Source organism: Castor canadensis, chromosome 6 (genome assembly GCF_047511655.1).
Source record: "Castor canadensis chromosome 6, mCasCan1.hap1v2, whole genome shotgun sequence".
In the NCBI taxonomy this organism is placed as follows: domain Eukaryota; kingdom Metazoa; phylum Chordata; class Mammalia; order Rodentia; family Castoridae; genus Castor; species Castor canadensis.
In genome coordinates this window covers 37,210,196-37,228,442 of record NC_133391.1, presented here as the reverse complement: position 1 = coordinate 37,228,442, position 18,247 = coordinate 37,210,196, and the positions used below count along the sequence as shown (strand labels likewise).

The 18,247-nt window shown below is 45.2% G+C and overlaps 3 protein-coding genes across 5 annotated transcripts in view; 2 read left to right on the top strand and 1 right to left on the bottom strand.

Moving 5' to 3' along the window:
* The window catches only part of LOC109682797 (vesicle-associated membrane protein 1), a 35,743-nt gene that overhangs the window by 10,136 nt on the left and 7,360 nt on the right, over positions 1-18,247 (bottom strand). Inside the window, exon 5 of one of the 2 annotated variants that reach the window (XM_020158248.2) lies at positions 15,367-16,946. The exons of the other annotated variant lie outside the window; for it this stretch is intronic. Coding sequence (XP_020013837.1) covers positions 16,900-16,946 — 47 coding nt within the window. The 3' untranslated portion in view covers positions 15,367-16,899. Of the gene's footprint in view, positions 1-15,366; positions 16,947-18,247 lie in introns of those variants that run through there. 2 annotated transcript variants of the gene reach the window in all.
* Cd27 (CD27 molecule) lies at positions 3,968-9,920 on the top strand. 2 transcript variants are annotated; one of them, XM_020158245.2, is made up of 6 exons: positions 4,140-4,410; positions 4,573-4,704; positions 8,477-8,656; positions 8,848-8,988; positions 9,137-9,253; positions 9,455-9,920. In XM_020158245.2, the coding sequence occupies exons 1-6, from the start codon at positions 4,275-4,277 to the stop codon at positions 9,577-9,579; spliced, it is 831 nt and encodes a 276-aa protein (XP_020013834.1). In that variant the 5' UTR covers positions 4,140-4,274; the 3' UTR covers positions 9,580-9,920. The 2 variants fall into 2 exon arrangements, with proteins under 2 accessions (XP_020013833.1, XP_020013834.1); XM_020158244.2 differs by having other exon boundaries at positions 3,968-4,410; positions 8,848-9,253.
* On the top strand, positions 10,314-17,598 carry Tapbpl (TAP binding protein like). The gene is made up of 7 exons (XM_020158242.2): positions 10,314-10,536; positions 11,499-11,729; positions 11,873-12,145; positions 14,053-14,391; positions 15,066-15,371; positions 16,882-16,962; positions 17,160-17,598. The coding sequence occupies exons 1-7, from the start codon at positions 10,461-10,463 to the stop codon at positions 17,195-17,197; spliced, it is 1,344 nt and encodes a 447-aa protein (XP_020013831.1). The 5' UTR covers positions 10,314-10,460; the 3' UTR covers positions 17,198-17,598.

Genomic DNA, 18,247 nt, shown 5'->3' with positions numbered 1-18,247 from the left:
ATTTCCTCAAAAGTCAGGAATGAGACAAGGTTGTCCACTTTCTCCACCCTCACTCAATATAGTTTTGGAATTCCTAACCAGAGCAATAAACAGGAGCAAGAAATAAAAGGGATTCAAATAGGAAAGGAAGAAGCCAAAGTATCCCTATTTGCAGATGATATGATCTTATACCTAAAAGACTCTAAAAACGCCACCAAAAAAAACTAGAAATCATAATACTTTTTGCAAAATAGCAGGATACAAAAATTAATATAAGTAGTTTTTCTATATACCAACAAGAGATTGAGAAATAAATCAGGGAAACAATCCCATTTACAATAACATAAAAAAAAATAAAAATAAAGTGCCTAGGAATAAATTTAACGAAGGAAATGAAAGACCTTTTCAATGAAAACTATGAATCACTGAAGAAAGAAATCAAAGAGGATGTCAGAAGATGGGAAGGTCTCCCATGCTCATAGATTGGCAGAATCAATATTGTGAATATGGTTGTGCTACCAAAAGCAATCTATATGTTCAATACAATCCCCATCAAAATTCCAATGACATTCTTCACAGACATAGAAAAACTGATAATAAGGTTCCTGTAGAAGCAAAAAAGACCTCAAATAGCTAAAGCAATCCTGAGCAAAAAGAACAATGCTGGAGGTATCACAATACCTGCCTTCAGTCTGTACTGCATAACCATAGCAATAAAAACAGCATGGTTTTGGCACAAAAACAGACACAAAGACTAATGGAACAGAATAGAAGACCCAGACATAAATCCATGAAGCTACAGTAAATTGATTTTTGACAAAGGAGCCCAAAACATACTATGGAAAAAAGATAGCCTTTTCAACAAATGGTGCTGGGAAAACTGGATATCCACATGTAGAAAACTGAAAGTAGATCCCTGTCATTCACCCTGCACCAATACCAATTCAAAATGGATCAAAGACCTTAATATAAGGCCTGAAACTTTGAAGCTACTGCAAGAAAGAATAGGGAATACATCGTGACAGGCATAGGCAATAACTTCCTAAATAGAACTCCAATGGCTCAGCAACTAAGAGAAAGGATGGACAAATGGGACTGCATTTAACTAAAAAGCTTCTGCATAGCTAAGGAAATAGTCACTAGACTAAAGAGACAGCCTATGGAATGGGAGAAAATCTTTCCCAGGTATTCATCTGATAGGGACTAATATCCAGGAACTCAAAAAACTCAACCCCCAAAGACTCAACAACACAATGAAAAAATGGACACATAAATTGAATAGAGAATTTTCAAAGGAAGAGGTACAAATGGCCAGTAAGTACATAAAGACTTGTTCAATTTCCCTGGCTATACAAGAGATGCAAATCAAAACTACACTAAGATTTCATCTCACTCCAGTTAGAATGGCCATCTTTAAGAACACAAACAACAACAAATGTTGGCAAGGATATACCAAAGCAGGAACCCTTATATCCTGTTGGTGGGAATATAAATTAGTACAATCATTATGGAAACCAATATGCAGATTCCTTAAAAAACTAAAAATAGAACTATTCCATGATCCAGTGATACCACTCCTGGGCATCTACCCAAAGGAATGTAAATCAGGATATAATAGAGACACTTGCACACCCATGTTTACTGCAACACTTTTCACAATAGCCAAGTACTACCAAAAAAAAAAAAAAAAAAACATGAACGGGTAAGGAAAATGTAGCTATATGCAAACAATGAAATATTATTTGTTCTTAAGAGGAAGATAATTCTGACACAAGCTTCAACACGGCTGAACCTTGAGGAGATGATGCTAAGTGAAGTAGGCCTGTCACAAAAAAGAAAAATGCTAATTCCACTTATATGAGACATAGAAAGCTGTGAAAATCATAGAGAAAGAAAGCAGAATGAGGTTTAGGGAACTGGGGAGAGGGGAAAACTGGAGAGTCATTGTTAATGACATATAATTTTTTGTTTTGTTTTGTTTTTTGAGAGAGGGTCTTGCTGGGTTGCCCAGCCTGGGCTCAAACTCCTGATCTCAAATGATCCCATGCCTGAGCCTCCCAAGTAGCTAGGACTATAGGTGTGCTCTAATGTTCCCAGCTTCAGAGTTTTTATTTTATAAGATGAAAAAAGTATGGAGATGAATGAAGGTGTGTTAGTCATTTTTTGTGGCTATAACAAAATACCTGAAAAAACAACTTAAAAGAGGAAAGATTTGTTTTGGCTCACAGTTACAGAGGTTTCAGTCTATGGTCATCTGGGCCTGTGGTAAGGCAAAACATCATCAAGGGCACAATGTAGCAAAGCTACTTACCTCCTGGGAGCCAGGAAGAAGAGAGAGAGAGAGAGAGAGAGAGAGGTGCAAGGGGCAAGATATACCCTTCAAAGATACACTCCCAGTGACCTACTTCCTCCAGTTAGGCACCACCTACTAACCCATTCATCTATGAACTTATCAATGGATTAATCCATTGATAAGTTGATGAACCAATCATTTCTCAATAGTGCCAACAACTGGAAACTCAACACATGAGCCCTTTTGGGGGGATACTTCATACCCAAACCACAAACACCAGGGCTACTCCAGAAGAGCCAGGCAGTACCTGCTCCTGCTCTGATCCCTGTAGAGAAATGGTTAGAAGAGAAAAATGGGCTTTGCCCCAGAGAACAAAGGCCCTAGGTGAATAAGCAGTTCATGGTCCAGTTTCACGGCAAGGTTTTCCCTAAAGGTCCCCAACTACTCACCATCCTCTTAGGGTCTCATCCATTCCAACAGGATGTTGTCAGCTAGCCATCCCTCCTCCCCATACCTGTCTGGAGCTTTAAGATTAAAAATAAAGATATTCACCAGAACCTGGAAGTGACAGAAAAGTCCTCAGGTCCCAAAGTTATCACTGTCTAAAGTAGGGATCTGTAAGGCGTCTGTAAGGACGATGGTTTCCCATTAGTGACTCTTCAAATCACATGTGACTTCCAACTTGAGGGGACCCTCCTGTGGAGCTGTAGAGGTGGGCTGGGGAAAGGCAGGAGAATGGAAAAAATGAAGAGAAAGGAAACTGAAGAGTGAGATAGAATAGGTCTAACAGATCATACAAAGTGCAACCACATAGCTGTGACATTTCACAAGCAGTGTGGAAACAACTACAAAGCCCCTGAATGAGAAATGCCCTGGAGAAATAAGTCACCCACGGTGCCATCATTGGGAAAAGAGTAAGGGGAGCCCAACTGCCCATGTGTCCCCAGTACACAGAGTTTAAGATCCCCAAATTGGACCTCTTTAGGGAACTGGGGAGATACAGATGACACACATAGGAAACCACCTCCTGCCCAAAGCCAGGAGGGAAGATGCCCAGGTTGTCATAGGACACCTGTGACTGACCCAGCCAGAGGGGTGAAGAGAGGATAAAGATGATACTAAGGTGAGGAGGAGGGTAGGCAAGGGTCTGTTGGGCAGTGGGTGGTGGCCGTGTCACAGGCTGGCATGAAGATTAAAGCTCATACCAAGCACAGATTGAGACACAGAAGACACAGGTCTAATACTTTGTCTGCAATTCTGAACAACGCTGTAGCAAGCTCATATGACCATAAAACCACTCAACTGAAGTAAGCCTAGTTATTTATACTCATCACCTCTCCCACATAGTGTAAACACTCAATAGTTTTTGCTGCACCAATGTGTTTGATATTGAGTACTACCCCAGCTCCTGGAGGGTATTTTGTGGTGCTAGTTTCTTCACATATCTGGAAAATTCTGTTTTCTAAAATTAATCTGACCCCAAGAGTTTCAGAGAAAAGTCTGTGGACGTGTTCTCAAGTTTGACTCCCTTCCTTCTTTAAACTGGTCATCTTTGAGAGAAGGGATAGAGATGTGGAGTTAGCATGTGGATTGACTCACAAATTGGACAGGAGAGAAATGTGTGGGCATGTTAGGGTCAAACCTGTGAACAGGAGAGGTGGACAACTGTGTATATCTAATGTTCTCTTTTTATAAAAGAAGCAGGATGGTTAAACACTTGCTTCATGAGCAAGAGAGATGGAAACCAAGGTGAGAAGTTATCTTTGAAGAGCAGCAGGGCTGAGTGTTTGCCCATATATTACTCTCCCCCTGTATGCGGAAAGGGGAAAAGGGGTGGAGGTTGCTGCTGTGAGAAAAAAAAAAAAAAAAACAGCCGCAATAGAGCTTCAACTGCCATCAGAGGCTGCTTACCACCTGAAGCAGAGGAACTGTGGCCTCCAAGAGGCACCAGCACCAAGCCATCAGCAACTGGAGAGCACAAAGAGCTTCCTGGACAGGAACCATGCCATGGCCACTATCCTGCTGGCTCTGTGTCCTAGGGACCCTGGCAGGGCTCTCAGCTACTCCAGCCTCCACAAGTTGTCCAACAAGACACTACCGAGCCCAGACAGGATTGTGCTGTCAGATGTGTGGACCAGGTAAGATCGAGCCTCAGCTGAGATGGGTGAGTGGGAAAGGACTGGGTTTAAGGTGAAGGGAAGCATGGGGTAAGACTCAAGCAAGGAGAGGCATCCTGCAATAGCTGGAGGTACTACCTTGAAGAAGGAGACGTAACTTGATCCCAGACCCTCTGCTCACAGGAACATTCTTCGTGAAGGACTGTGACCAATTCAGAAAGGCTGCTCAGTGTGATTGGTGTATACCAGGGGTCTCCTTTTCTCCAGACCACCACACCCGGCCCCACTGCGAGAGCTGCCGACACTGTAACTCTGGTGAGACAGGCAAGGGTGTGCAGGTGGTGACATGGGGCAAGCATTTGGGGGAACAGGGCTGGCAGAACTGGGTGTGCCAAAACAAGAACTTCATCTACTTCAAGGCTCATGGAAAGCGGAACCAATGCTAGGAAATGGGACACCCTGGATAGGCCATGTATTGACGAAGGAAATACCTAGTATGTCAAGGAAGAGTAAGCAGAATTTGAGGGATTGATGAGAAGATGTCTATGGATAGGATCAAGAAAATAAAAAGAGGAATGTGGCCAGCCACAAAAGAATATGTCTGGAATCATAACTGTGTGGGGGACTGAGGTTCATTTGTGGAGGATCACTTGAGCCCAGGCGTTCAAGGTCAGGCTGGGTAACATAGTGAGACCTTGTCTTAAAAAAATATATATATATTATACAAATATATATATATATATATACACAAATATATAGATATATATAAAGAGGAAAGTGATTCTATAATCCCAAGTTTCAGACAAGCAACCCCTAACCAGTGAACTGGCTGTGTCCCCAGAGTCTACACTTGAAGGTTGGCTATTTGAAACTTGGAGTATATCTTTCTAAAGACAACATAAGCTAGGAGGTAACAATCTTTTTTTGCACAAAAATCATTTATCCAAAATAACTATGTATATGCTCAGTGTTTTTGTTTTGTAATTCCACCTTTTTTTAAATTAAGAGATACAATATATGCTGCTTTTCTTATGAACTCTTATTGTTTCTCTGTGTTAGCTAGAAATTCAGAAACTTTGTGCCAGTATACACTGGAGTAGCAGACTTTAACGTGGCCTCTTTGAACTAATATTCTCCAGCAAGACATTTTTTTTTCTGACGATAAACTTTAATGACTGTTGCAAAAATAAATCTGTATGAAGTAGAAATTGGTCTCAATAACATTAATAGAAAACATGTTCCAGAAAGTGGAGGTAAGTGGATGTAAAATTCTAGCAGCAATTTAATAGGACTGTCCAGATGCCGAGGCTAACACCTAAGCCCTTATCTGTGGGTAATTTTGTAGGAGTCCTGTAGAAAATCAAACTGAATTGTTCTCATGAGTGTTGTAACATTTCATACAGTTAAAAGTTTTTCTACATGCAAGACCCTTGAGAACTACTAAATTACTAAACTGTGAAATGTGTCTTTTAACACTATAATCTTTCCTTTTTTCTCTCTTTTTTGTTGGCATATATTAGTTGTACAAAGGAGTTTCATTGTGATATTTCCATACATGCATATAAAAACAATGTGGGTGGGAGGAATACTGGAGTTTGAACTCAGGGCCTCTTGCTTGCTAGGCAGGGGTTCTAACACTTGAGTCACAGTCCACTATATTATCTAAAAAGAAGTTTTGCCATTGCAAATCAGTGAAAGAGCAACAACTTATTGTCATAGGTAAAGCATGTGCTTAGCATGTGCAGACCCTGGGTTCAATCATCCCAGCATGAGAAAGAGAGAAAGAAAAAGACAGAGGTGATGGAAGGAGGGATGGAGGGAAGGAGACGGAAAGAAGATAGAATAAAATTTAAGTCTATTTAAAAAAAAAAGCAACATCTTTAATACACAAGAAATATTCCTCAATCAACTTAAGATATGATTTTCAGTCAACTTAAAAATATGATTTTCTCTTACTGACAGCAGCCTCAGCAAAGTTGAAACTGTTCTGTCAAAGCCTCTACAGGCTCCACCAGAAGGTCTTTTCCAAATACTGAGCTAGTCCTTAACTGCCTTCTAAGTTCTGGACTGGCCCAATCCATGATCTTCTCTAGGGGCTGGAGGTGTGGCTCAAGCAGTAGAGCACCTTCCTAGCAAGCATGAAAGTCCTGAGTTCAAATCCCAGTATCGCAAAAAAAAAAAAGAGGACACTGGCATCCCCCATGACCTTCTCTGACACTCAACCTGTAGATCCCTAACTCACACAGCACTTGGCTTCAAAAGGGTGCTACAGCCATAGCACCTTTCTGTGTGAGGCCATAGGGAACAGGCTGGATGAGTCTGGCCCTCTCTGGATCTCAGAGATGAAGAAATGCCTGAAATTAGTCTGGATTTTGTGCACAGGTTAGACACAGTAAACAGAACTCCCAGGTCTCTGGATACTCACCACTAAAAACTATGGCATTTCATCCATCTGATGAAGCCCCTGCCCCTGACCTCTCCCTCAGCCCCCACCACCTTTCTTTTGAAGTTTTAGCAAGGATTTCTTTTACCATAGCAGGATAAAGTACAGAGAAGGGGGGAGGAGAAAGGCAAGCATTTCCTGCTCCCCACATAGCCAATGGGAGTAAAGACTCTCCCAGCTCCTTCTTTAACCCTTCCCTTTCACTTTTGGCAGATTCCCTCGTGATCTCCACCATATCCCTATTCTCCTCTGTCACTTTCCCAGGCTTCTCTCCCTCTTGCCTTGCAGATCTTTATCCAAGCTGGCTCATAATTTCTGGTAAGCCACAAAGGAGTCAAATTCTAGTAGCAACTCATAGTCAGAATTCAGAAAAGAGAGCATAGAATGAGAAGGAATTTGTCCCTCTCCCTGTCCTGACAAAAGACATAAACAGGGCCAGATGTGGCAGCACGTGTCTATAATTCCAGCACTATGGAAACTGAGGCAGGAGGATCTTGAATTCAAGGCTAGCCTGGGCTACATAGTGAGCTCCTCTGTGAAAAAAAAAAAAAAGAACTGAGTGGCTCAAGTGGTAGAATGTCTACCTAGCAAGTGTGAGGCCCTGAGTTCAAACCCAAGTACCACAAAAAAAAAAAAAGTATAAGCAAAAGAAAATTGTTAGAGTTGATAACAATTGGTATCCTTTTCTGCACCCTTCCTCCACCTGTCAGGAATCCTAGAACTACCTGGGCACCCATGAATATTGTCCCATATTCAGATGTTTTTCTTTTCTTCTATTTTTTTTTCTTTTCTTCTTTTTCCACATCCAGATGTTTTTAGCATTTCTCCAAGTCACCTCTCCTAGCCCCAACACTAGCACCCAATTCCTGCTTTAAGTGATCAACACCTACCAGCACCTGATCCCTACACTGCAATAAAATTTATATTTTAAAGGCAAAGGATGTCTATCAAGTAACTCTCTAATAAAGTTACAAACATATCAGGGACCACAGAAGCACTATTCCAAATTGCTAAAAAACTGGAAACTCCTCAGATGCCCAATGATAGTGGAATAGATGAATACATGGTAGTATATTCCCATGTTGGATTACTACACAGCAACAAGAATAAGCATCCATAACACCGATGAAACTCACAAAAGGGTAAGTAAAAGAAGCCAGATCGAAATTAATTCATATCACATGATTCACTTGGAGTGTTAGGAAGTAAGAACAGTGGCCACTTTTGAGAGCTTAGTTACTAGAAAAGAGCAGTGCTGGTCATCTTCTGTTTCTTTATGTGGTACTGGTTGCACCTGTGAATCTAATTTGTAGTTATGACATGTATACCTCTCTATATTATTTTTTACAATAAAAGTTATTAAAATATCAGTGAGTACAAGAGAAAACTCCATAAGCTCCTCCTGTAAATGTCCTGAAAGGTCCGTCTTCTTTAATGATGAGAACAATAATGGCAAGGCAACAGGTAGGTGACAATGAGGCAGTAGTAGGCATTTGTGGGGGTGGAGTGAGGTAATGGAAATGGAAGGATGTGTATGTCCCTAGAGTGAGCCTGAGATGGGAGTTGGGGAGTAAGCAAACGGACCGACCCCATGGGTCTCTGAATGCTAGAATGCTTGTGTTCCCAACCCTCCTCTTTCCCCAGGTCTCCTCATCCGCAACTGCACCATCACTGCCAACACCGAATGTGCCTGCCCCAAGGGCTGGCAGTGCAGGGACAAGGAGTGTACTGACTGTGATCCTCCTCCAAACCCCTCGCTGACCACTCGTCCATCTGAAGCCCCACGCTCACACCCACCACCCACCCACTTACCTTATGCCAAAAGTATGTTCCAAGACACCCTCTGTCCAGTCATTTGGGGGTAGGGGGTACCCCAATCAGCACTCCCCACTACCATGCCCACCCCCAGATAAGTGCCTGGTCGGTCTGTTTCTGCCTTCTCATCTCATCCCTGTGGTGCCCAGAACACCTTGTGGAACTTCCTGCTGCTACTCATTCTGTCTCTGTTTTTCCAGAGATGTCAGAGGCCAAGACAATCTGGCAGTCACCTATCCCAGCTCTCCCCCGCAGCTGGCCACATGAGTTTTCTCCCAAATCCTCAACCCCAGAAAGAACTCACAGAGAGTCCAGGAACCAGGAAGCTCCTAAGCATCAGGGTAAGAAGGCAGAGGGTGGGGGGAGAACAATTAGGAGAGGGCTGGTCCAGCAGAGGGAAGGAGAAAGGTTGGGTGATAGGAGGGCTGAGTTGAGAGAGCCAAGGGCTACAGTCTCCCTCAGACCCCTGTGTGCCTCTGCCTATCACAGTCCAAAGGTCTCTGTGCAGCTCAGAGTGTATTCGCATCTTCATGATCTTCTCCGCAATGTTTGTTTTCATCCTGGTTGGAGCCCTGTTCCTCCATCAACAAAGAAAATATGGATCAAGTAAGAAACAGAATACAGGCCTCCCCCTGCTCCTGTACCCCACCTCACCATCTCAGCCCTGCTGTCCATGCCTGGAACCTCACTGAATTCTTCCCAGTCTGTCTTCAACAACCTGGTTCCTACTCTCTGCTCTTCACTGGTGCCTCCTGGCTCATCTCTTCCTGCCCTTACTCCCCCACTCATCTGATTCTTCTTCTGCAGACAAAGCTGAAAGCCCAGTGGAGCCAGCACACCCTTGTCCTTACAGCTGCCCCAGGGAGGAGGAAGGCAGCGCCATCCCTATTCAAGAGGACTACAGAAAACCAGAGCCTACTTCCTACCTTTGAGCCAGCACTGGTTTGGGGGAAGCGGTAGGGCCATGGCCACAGTACAGCCCTAGACTCCTTTCCACCTCACCGACCATGCAGAAAATGAGACCTGGCAGTCCTGTTTCACTTCCATTCTCTCACCAGGACCTTTTCCTGTGTACACTTGATAAAATGCCTTTCCAAGACTGGCAGTGGCAAGGACAGGAGCCCCAAGTGTGCAATAGCCCAGGAAGCTTGTTCCCTGAACTGCGGGAGGGTCCAGGCTCTAGCTGCAAAACACAATTAAGGCTACAAAAGCCCCATGTGCTACTATATCCCTGAGCTACAAAATCAGCAAAATAAAAGTACAATTCCCACACTGCAGCTCTCTGGCTTTTTCTCTAAAATTCCAATCCCACAACTGAGGCCACGCCCAGCCTCATCTGCCAGATCAGGAATCTGAGGTGGGAGCTTTCTCCTGCACAGACCACTTGTGTTGGGACTGCCAGGGGTTGGAGGAGTGGGTCTGGGATTGACAGAAAAGTCCCCAGGCTACTGGGGATCCTGCTTCTGTTTCCATCACTCCTCCCTGCTTTCCCATAATTATGGCTCCACTTTTCTCAGGGCTGATCAAAAACAAAATCTTGAAATCGCCTGGGGATTTTCTGGGGTGTGGGGTAGAGAAAAAGGAAAACAGAGAGCAGGACTCTGGCAGCTGTGCCAAATGGCTTCACCTTAAAGGCAAGGAAGATTGTCGTAACACTTCTCTAAGCGAAAGTGAAAGAGAAGTAGGCAGAGGCCAGAAGAAATCCATAGGCTGTTGGCCAAGAAAGGAGTCCCTCTTCTCTAGCCTGGACTCTCAAGAAGGGGAGGGGACATAGAGAAGGGCAGTGGACAAGGAGAGGCTGAAAGCAGCCTCCATGGGAATGGAGCAGGGCTGGTGTCTGCTGCTCTGCTTGGCTCTCTCTGGAACCGGAGCTGGAACCACAGAAACGGGTGAGTCAGATAAACTGGTTGGGGGTGGGGGGATTGATGAGGACTGAGGAACCACCGTTCGTTCCTGAGATTCCAGAAGGGCAAAGGGACCAGGAATGCCTTTTCAGGCATTCTCAGTCTAATGGGTGAGATGATCAGCACTAGCAAAATGTGAACTAATTGCATGTGGGCAGAGGCTGAGAACTATACAGGGAGAAGGGTAAGGAAAAAGGCAGGCTGACTCTATGGAAATGGCAGGGGAGCCACTGTCTATGGAAGAAGGCACTGCCCTCGTAGCTGAAACCTTAGAAGGGCTCTCCAGGCTAGGAAATCACTGGGGAGGTGACTCCTGGTGGGGGATGGGAAGTCACAGCAATGGCAGAAAACTGAGCAGACTCAGTGGGCTGCTTGGGAAACAAGAAGATGGTTTTCAGCACACCTGGGAACAGCATGTGTCCTAGATCTCCTCCTTGGTGAAGGAGATTTATTTGTTTACTGAGAATTCCTTTGGCTAAAGAGATAGTCTTGCATCCCATAGTTGGAAGTAAGAATGAAAGCATAAACACCTCTGAACAAGGCAAATACAGAACTTTAAATAATTCACACCAGTTGGGCGCAGATGGCTCATGCCTGTAATCCTAGCTACTCAGAAGGTAGAGATCAGGAAGATTCAGGATCAAAGCCAGCCCAGGCAAATAGTTCGTGAGACCCTACCTTGAAAAAAGCCATCACAAAAAAGGGCTGGCGAGTAGCTCAAGGTGTAGACCCTGAGTTCAAACCCCAGTACTGCAAAAAACAAAAATTTGTCTAGAGTAGCAGGTACTTCCCAGAAAGCTGGATGACAGATGGAAGGACACAGAGATGAGGACCCTGAAAGCAATTATAACCCCTTGATGAGTCCACTGTTTGTGGGGTAGGGCTGGAAGCAAGTATGGAGTAATTTTCTGAGCAAGAGGGTGTTCACCCCAGCCTTTTCCCTGCAGAGGTCACAGCAGCAGAAAGGCAGTGGCGGGCAGTGGATGTGATCTTAGACTGCTTCTTGGTGACAGAAGGCGGGCACCCAGGGTCTTTTGTCAGCAATGGGAACAGGGAGAAGGCCTTGCTTGTGCTGAAGCAGGTGCCAGTACTGGATGACGGCTCTCTGGAAGGTTTCACTGATTTCCAAGGGGACACAGTGGCCAAAGATGATCCACCTGTTATCTTCGAGGCCTCAGGTAAATGCTTTCCACCCTGAGTTTAGTTTTCTGAGCTTCCTCTGCTGGGACAGCCCAGTTCCCAAGTACACCCACTCATATCTGCTTCCCATCAGCCCAGTGTGCTCCATCCAACTTCCCCTCTGTGGGCCATTTCTCCACAGTGGACCTAGTACAGATTCCCCAGGCCACAGCCTTGCTCCATGCCGACTGCAGTGGGAAGGAGGTAACCTGTGAGATCTCCCGCTACTTTCTCCAGGCCAGACAAGAGGCCACTGTTGAGACAACAGCTTGGTACATCACCAATGTGCGGGTATCCAGAGGGGGACCCAGTGTTTCCATGGTGATGAAGACTCTTGGGGATGCTGAGAATGGTGCTGACTGGCACCCCATGCTGAACCCATCTCTGAGCCCCCAGAGGACTGTGAAGACCACAGGTGAGAAAATGAAAAGCAAGCAGAAAGGAAGTTCTGTTTTTTCAAGTGGGGAGAGATGGAAGGATAGAAAAATTTGAAAGGGAACAAGTCTACCTTCTCCTATCATGTAGGTCATCTCAAGATATCCCGTAAGTCTTGGTCTTTTCTTCCTAAAACCCTTGAGTCCAGAAGAGAAGAGGACAATGCTGGGAGGTACCTACTTGAGTGAGGGTACAGGCAAAAATAAAACCTGTATATTATCTCCAAGATGGAGATAATTTTTATCTCACTGGGATGCTGGGGAAAACAAGACACATGGACCTATCCTATTCACGTACACTTTCATTGTAGTCTTCATTAAGCCAAAGACCAGTTTTCTCCCAGTAAAAAGCTAGGCTGGGCAGGGCACCAGTGGCTCACACCTGTAATTCTAGCTACTTGGGAGGCTGAGATCAGGAAGGATTGAGGCTCGAGGTCCAGGCAAAAACTAGCCAGAGCAAAATGGATTGGAGGTGTGACTCAAGCAGTAGAACACCTGCTTTGTAAGCATAAAGACCTGAGTTCAAACCGCAGTTCCACCAAAAATAAAAAAAAGCTAGTTTGGTCTGGTGCCTCAAGATAATTACAGGGCTGGTGGCTCAAGTGGTAGACACCTGCCTAGCACTCTGAGTTCAAATCCCAGTACTACCAAAAAAAAAAATTACAGCAAAACAGAAGGAGACAGAATTTATTTCTTATTAGTAAAGCCTGGTCCCTACCCTCTCCAACTCAGCAAATCCCAGAGGGCAAGATTGTCCAGACCCAGCTAATCCAATATTTTGCCTCCAAGAGACAACCAAGTCCAGAGAAGATAAGGGACTATCCTTAATAATGATAAAATAAAAAATCAACTAAAAGTCCTAGCCATCACCCTACATTGGCTATTCTGAGCAGTATCAGTGATAAAGTACTCCTCCCTGCCAGGGCCAATGGTTCCTATCTCCTCACTACTGCTTGCCAAGCCACTGATCACCATACATAAGATGTATTTAAGTTGATTTGATAATATTCTCAAATACCAAGCCCAAGTTCAAATTTCTCCATTTGTCCAATAATGTTCTTTATAGCTCTCTTCTTTTTTAAGTCCAAGATTCAAACAAGGATCATCCATAACATTCAATTGTCTAGGCCCTTATCTGTAATTCAGAAGTCTTTCATAGCCTGACATTTTTGAAGCACCCAGGCCACTTGTCTTACAGAGTATTCTCCCATTCAGATTGGTCTGTTTTTCTCATGATTAGATTTAGGTCAAGCATTTTTGGCACAAATACTACTACTGTGTGTGTGGGGTGGGGGGAATGTGTGTGTGTGTGTGTGTGTGTTTCCTTTTTCTTGTTAGAGACAGGGTCTTACTATGTAGGCCAGGCTGGCCTCTAACTCTCCAGCCTTCTGCCTCCCTAGTGCTGGGATTACAGTCATGCACCACCACACCTGGCTAGTGTGTGCTGTTAAAATTCTTATTCGTAATCTTCACAAAAGCCTTGCTTAAGCAGATGAACTTGGCAGCACTGGGAGACTTGCCAAAGCCACAGAGCCAGTAAGTAGAACAATCATAGTCCCAGAGCTTTGTCTGCTACTCTGGTAATTCTCACCTGAAGGTTGTTGATAGCACCCCCTAATTTTACATGTATACTTTTTTTCTTGTGAGAGGTCCATAACTTTCATCAGATTATCTGAAGTATAAATAACCCCAGAATGGTTCAAACCACCATTTGTGTCATGCTGTCCTCACAGAGCTCCATTTCTTTGTGGTTCCATTTGATGGGAAATAAACTCAACCGGCTTCATTGTCCAGGACAGAAGGATGGGACAGATCTATGTCCACAGCTCAGAGGCCACATGGCCTGAAGAAAGAAGCACCCACAAATCACCCCTTTTTCTCTCTGCAGTGGAATTCCAGGTGACAACAGAAACCCAATCCCTGAATTTCCCACTGGCGTCTTCAGCCTCCCTGCCCTGTGGCTTCACCATGGCACCAGGCCTGGACCTCATCAGCGTGCAATGGCGGCTGCAGCACAAGGGCAGTGGCCACCTTGTCTACACTTGGACTAGAGGGCAGGGGCAGGCCAAGCGTAAGGGAGCTACTCTGGACCCTGAGCAGTTACACACGGCTGGGAACGCATCCCTCACCCTGCCCGGCCTCACTGTACAGGATGAGGGGGCCTACATTTGCCAGATCACCACCTCTCTGTATCAAGCTCAAGAAATCATCCAGCTCAACGTTCAAGGTGAAGCTAGGACTCAGTTATCCTGGAGAGAGGGGAGAGGATACGTCTATTAGGAGTGTTTTCCAGATTGGGATTCAAACCTAAAGGCAATTTCCTGAGAGGCAGACTGTATTCTCACAACTTAAATGCCATCTTCATACTAGAAGTGTAGATGGCATCAGAGGTATTCCACTGAACTCCAAAGTAATTCTCCTAAGAAATATCCAGCCCAGAATCCTGCTGTCCTGGCTGGCCAACTGCAGTTGCCTCAGTCCTGACCATATCCTAAGAGACAGTAGCCAACCAATGAGGGGTGGAGGGAGCAGTTCTGATCAGGAGTAACCACTGGCTTGTAGTGACAATAAGAAGCAAAAAACAGGGGTTGGGATATACCTCAGTGGTAGTGTGCTTGGCTTCCAGTGTAAGGCCCTGAGTTACATTCTCAGTACCACAAAAAAAAAAAAAAAAGTGCAAGCCAACCTTTTGTAGACTTTGCTATAACTTTTCCAGAAAATGTACTCCCTTATGGCCTCATTCAGGTGGACTCCATACTCACACCCTTGGGAACAACACTGAGGAGGAAATTTTTAGCCTCCATAACCCATCCTTACTCTTGGCAGGAAGAGAAGGCCTCAGGCTCCTCTGCTGGCCCTAACTGGATCCCTCTGGAATCTTATTCCTCATTCTTTCTCCAGCTTCCCCTAAAGTCCAAATGAGCATGACAAATGAAGCTCTGGCACCAACCCTCATCTGCAATGTTGCTGGCTACTATCCTCTGGACATGGTGGTGACATGGATCAGAGAAGAGCTGGAAGGAACCCCAGCCCAAGTCTCTGGTGCCTCCTACTCCAGCCTCAGGCAAAGCATGGCAGGCACCTATAGCATCTCTTCCACCCTGACAGCAGAACCTGGCCCTGCAGGTGCCACTTACACTTGCAAGGTTACCCATATCTCCCTGAAGGAGCCCCTTGAGGCCAGCATGAGGGTTGTCCCACGAACAGGTACTGGAAAAGTGTCCTTCTTTCTCCACCTCCACATTTAGGCTTATAGTTTTCCTGCCTCCAGGTCATCTCTCTGTCCTCGTGCTACTGCCAGTATGCTTTGCTCAGCCCCAGCTTCTTCATGCTCCTAACTTTGCTCCTGACTTTGACCTTCCCAAGGGGGCAACCTCTACCACTTCCACCATACATTCCCCAAGACTTTGTTCCACCCCAACCTGCAGGGTTAATGTGCTTAAGATGGAGATCTAGGCTGAAGGAATCCTGATCCTGACCTCCAAACACTTAGTCCAGCTGGAGAAACAAGTCTAGGCAGACAGGGAAGAGGACCTGGAGGAGGCCCTTGAGTCCAGTTAGCTAGCTTGGGGGGAAAGGGAACACAACAGCATGTGTGAAGGTCAAATTGTAAAACAGCCTACAGATAATTTAGGGACCTAGAAATAGTTCAGCATACCTACAGCTGAGGATATATGGGAAAAAGGGAAGTGGCCCTGAAGCTCCAGAAGCATTTCCAGGAATCAAGCACTGTAAACTTAAATATTAAGTATGATCTTATGTATTACAACCCCCATTTTTATTTATTTATGTATTTGTATTTATTTACTTATACATACATACATACATACATATAGATAGGATCTTGCCGTTTCCCCGGCTGGCTTCAAACTCCTGCACTCAAACTATCCTTCTGCCTCAACACCCACCCCCTAGTAGCTGAGACTACAGGCATGTACCACCATGCTGAGCATTACTCCCATATTATAGATGAGTAAGCTAACACTTGGAGATGTTAAGTAGCTTCCTCAAGGTTGCCTATCAATAAATAGTAAAAGAGAAAATGTGAAAGATAGGCAGGCTGATTCCCCTTACAAGGTTAAACTCTATAATCTCAATGGGCCTTCAAATTGGAACTTCATCCTGAAAGCCACAGAATGTTGAAAGGTTTTAAACAGGGAAGGGGCGGAAAAGAATGTGCACTTTAAAATGCAAACATATGGGAGTGTAGGACATTATTTGGCTGCTCACTACAGTGAGCAAAACAGGTTTTGCCTCAACTCATACCATCCCAGCTACTTAGAAAATCCTAGCTTAACTATAAATGACTAGCCTAAACTCAATTTCACTCAAAAGGCAATTTTTAAAATGTCCTGAGAGGTAAATTTAGTGATGCATGCCTATACTTCCAGAACTTGGGAGGAGAAGGCAGGAGTTTCAAAAGTTTGAAGCCAGCCTGGGCTACATAGGGAGTTCCAGGCCAACATGGGCTGACAGCCAGACCCTCTCAAAAAAAAAAAAGTCCTAAGGTGGAAAGTGGCAGAGAAGTGTGTGCAGAGCAACACATGAACACCTGCCATGTTAAGTAAGTTCAGATGCTTCTGAGTGCATGATCCCAGCTCCTCCACAAGGGACTCACAAACACATACCCATGCTCCTCCTCCCTTTGGGCAGGGGGAACTGGGAGCAAGAGCTCAGCACATGAGATGATTCCTGTCCGTGCTGCTCTCATCCACAGAGAGAATGGTGTTAGGAGTCATCTTTGCCAGCAGCCTCTTCCTTCTTGCACTGTTGTTCCTGGGGCTTCAAAGGCAGCAAGGTGAGTACATGGTCACCCTCAGCTCTGGACCCTGACCCACCTCACTTGTAGGTCAACTCACTCTGAACACCTCCCCACTCAGACCAGGGATGGAACCCAGTTGTTTTCAGTTCTGCATGTAACCCCACCCCCACCAGCCTCCTACTTTGGGGTTAAGAACAAGTGACACCAATCTTGTCCCCTCTGTTTCTTTCTAGCTTCATCACCAAGGTCTGCCAAGACTGAGGCATTCTAGACAGCCACTCTTCAGCCTCCAAGTAAAAAGATGCAGTAGTCACGTTCACGCAGAAGGACTTCACACTGAGGCATGGTGCCGAGAAAGGCCTGAAGGAGGCATCAAGTCTTGGAATGAGGGGCACCAACCCTGGGTCTGTGCAGGCCTCTGCCTTCCTTTACTGTGTCCCTGGGCTGATGAATCAAGGGTGAGAACAGGAACAGGTGAGGTAACAACAGGAGGGCTGAATGACTGAGTGGAGGTTAACACCAAAGGGTCAGATCTGAGGTGGTGGTACAAAAAAGGAACAGGAAGAAAGGGAGAAAGGAGCAAGGAGAGGGCAACAGGGCAAAGGGCTGGGGGCTGAACCACCACTCACAAACTCTGAACTCTGGGAAAATAAAAGCACCTGTGTCCACTGAGGCAAAGATTTCCCACTTTTTTTTTTTTCTGTACTAGGGCTTGAATTCAGGTGTTCATGCTTGCTAGGCATGCACTCTACCACTTGAGCCATGTCTCCTGCCTCCATTTTCTTGTCTTTTTCTGTTCTGGTTCCAACTGAGGCCTGTCCCCTGTCCTAGTTGTTCCAACTTGCAGTGTTTAAAGGTGTGAAACAAAGGCCCTCAGAGGCAGGCCGGGGCTCCATCTAGACTGTGTTGTCCTGCAATTAAGGTTTTAATCCTTCAGACAGTTGCCAGAAATTAAGGACACCTACAAACTCTCTCTCCCTTTATTCATTTCTACAATGTGCCTGGTAGATACAGTGGAACGGAGCTAAGCAAAAGAACACTATGCACAGGATGGAGAAAACACATGTGTGTGCAGGATACCTCATCTGGTCAGGTCCCCTGGGAGAGGTCAGAGAGGCTGGAGACTAGCAAAGAGGCAGGTGGGAGAGGCCTGAAAAAGCCTGTGTTGTTTGCCAGTGTGAGGTGCCCACTCAACTTCCTGTCATCACTTCCTCCTTGCACCAGTGCCTGCAAGAGCAGGGCAGCCTCAGGTAAGAGAGATGAAAGCACAGACCACTTCCTCTGCCAACACACAGACCTTTGATCTCCAGGAACACCATAG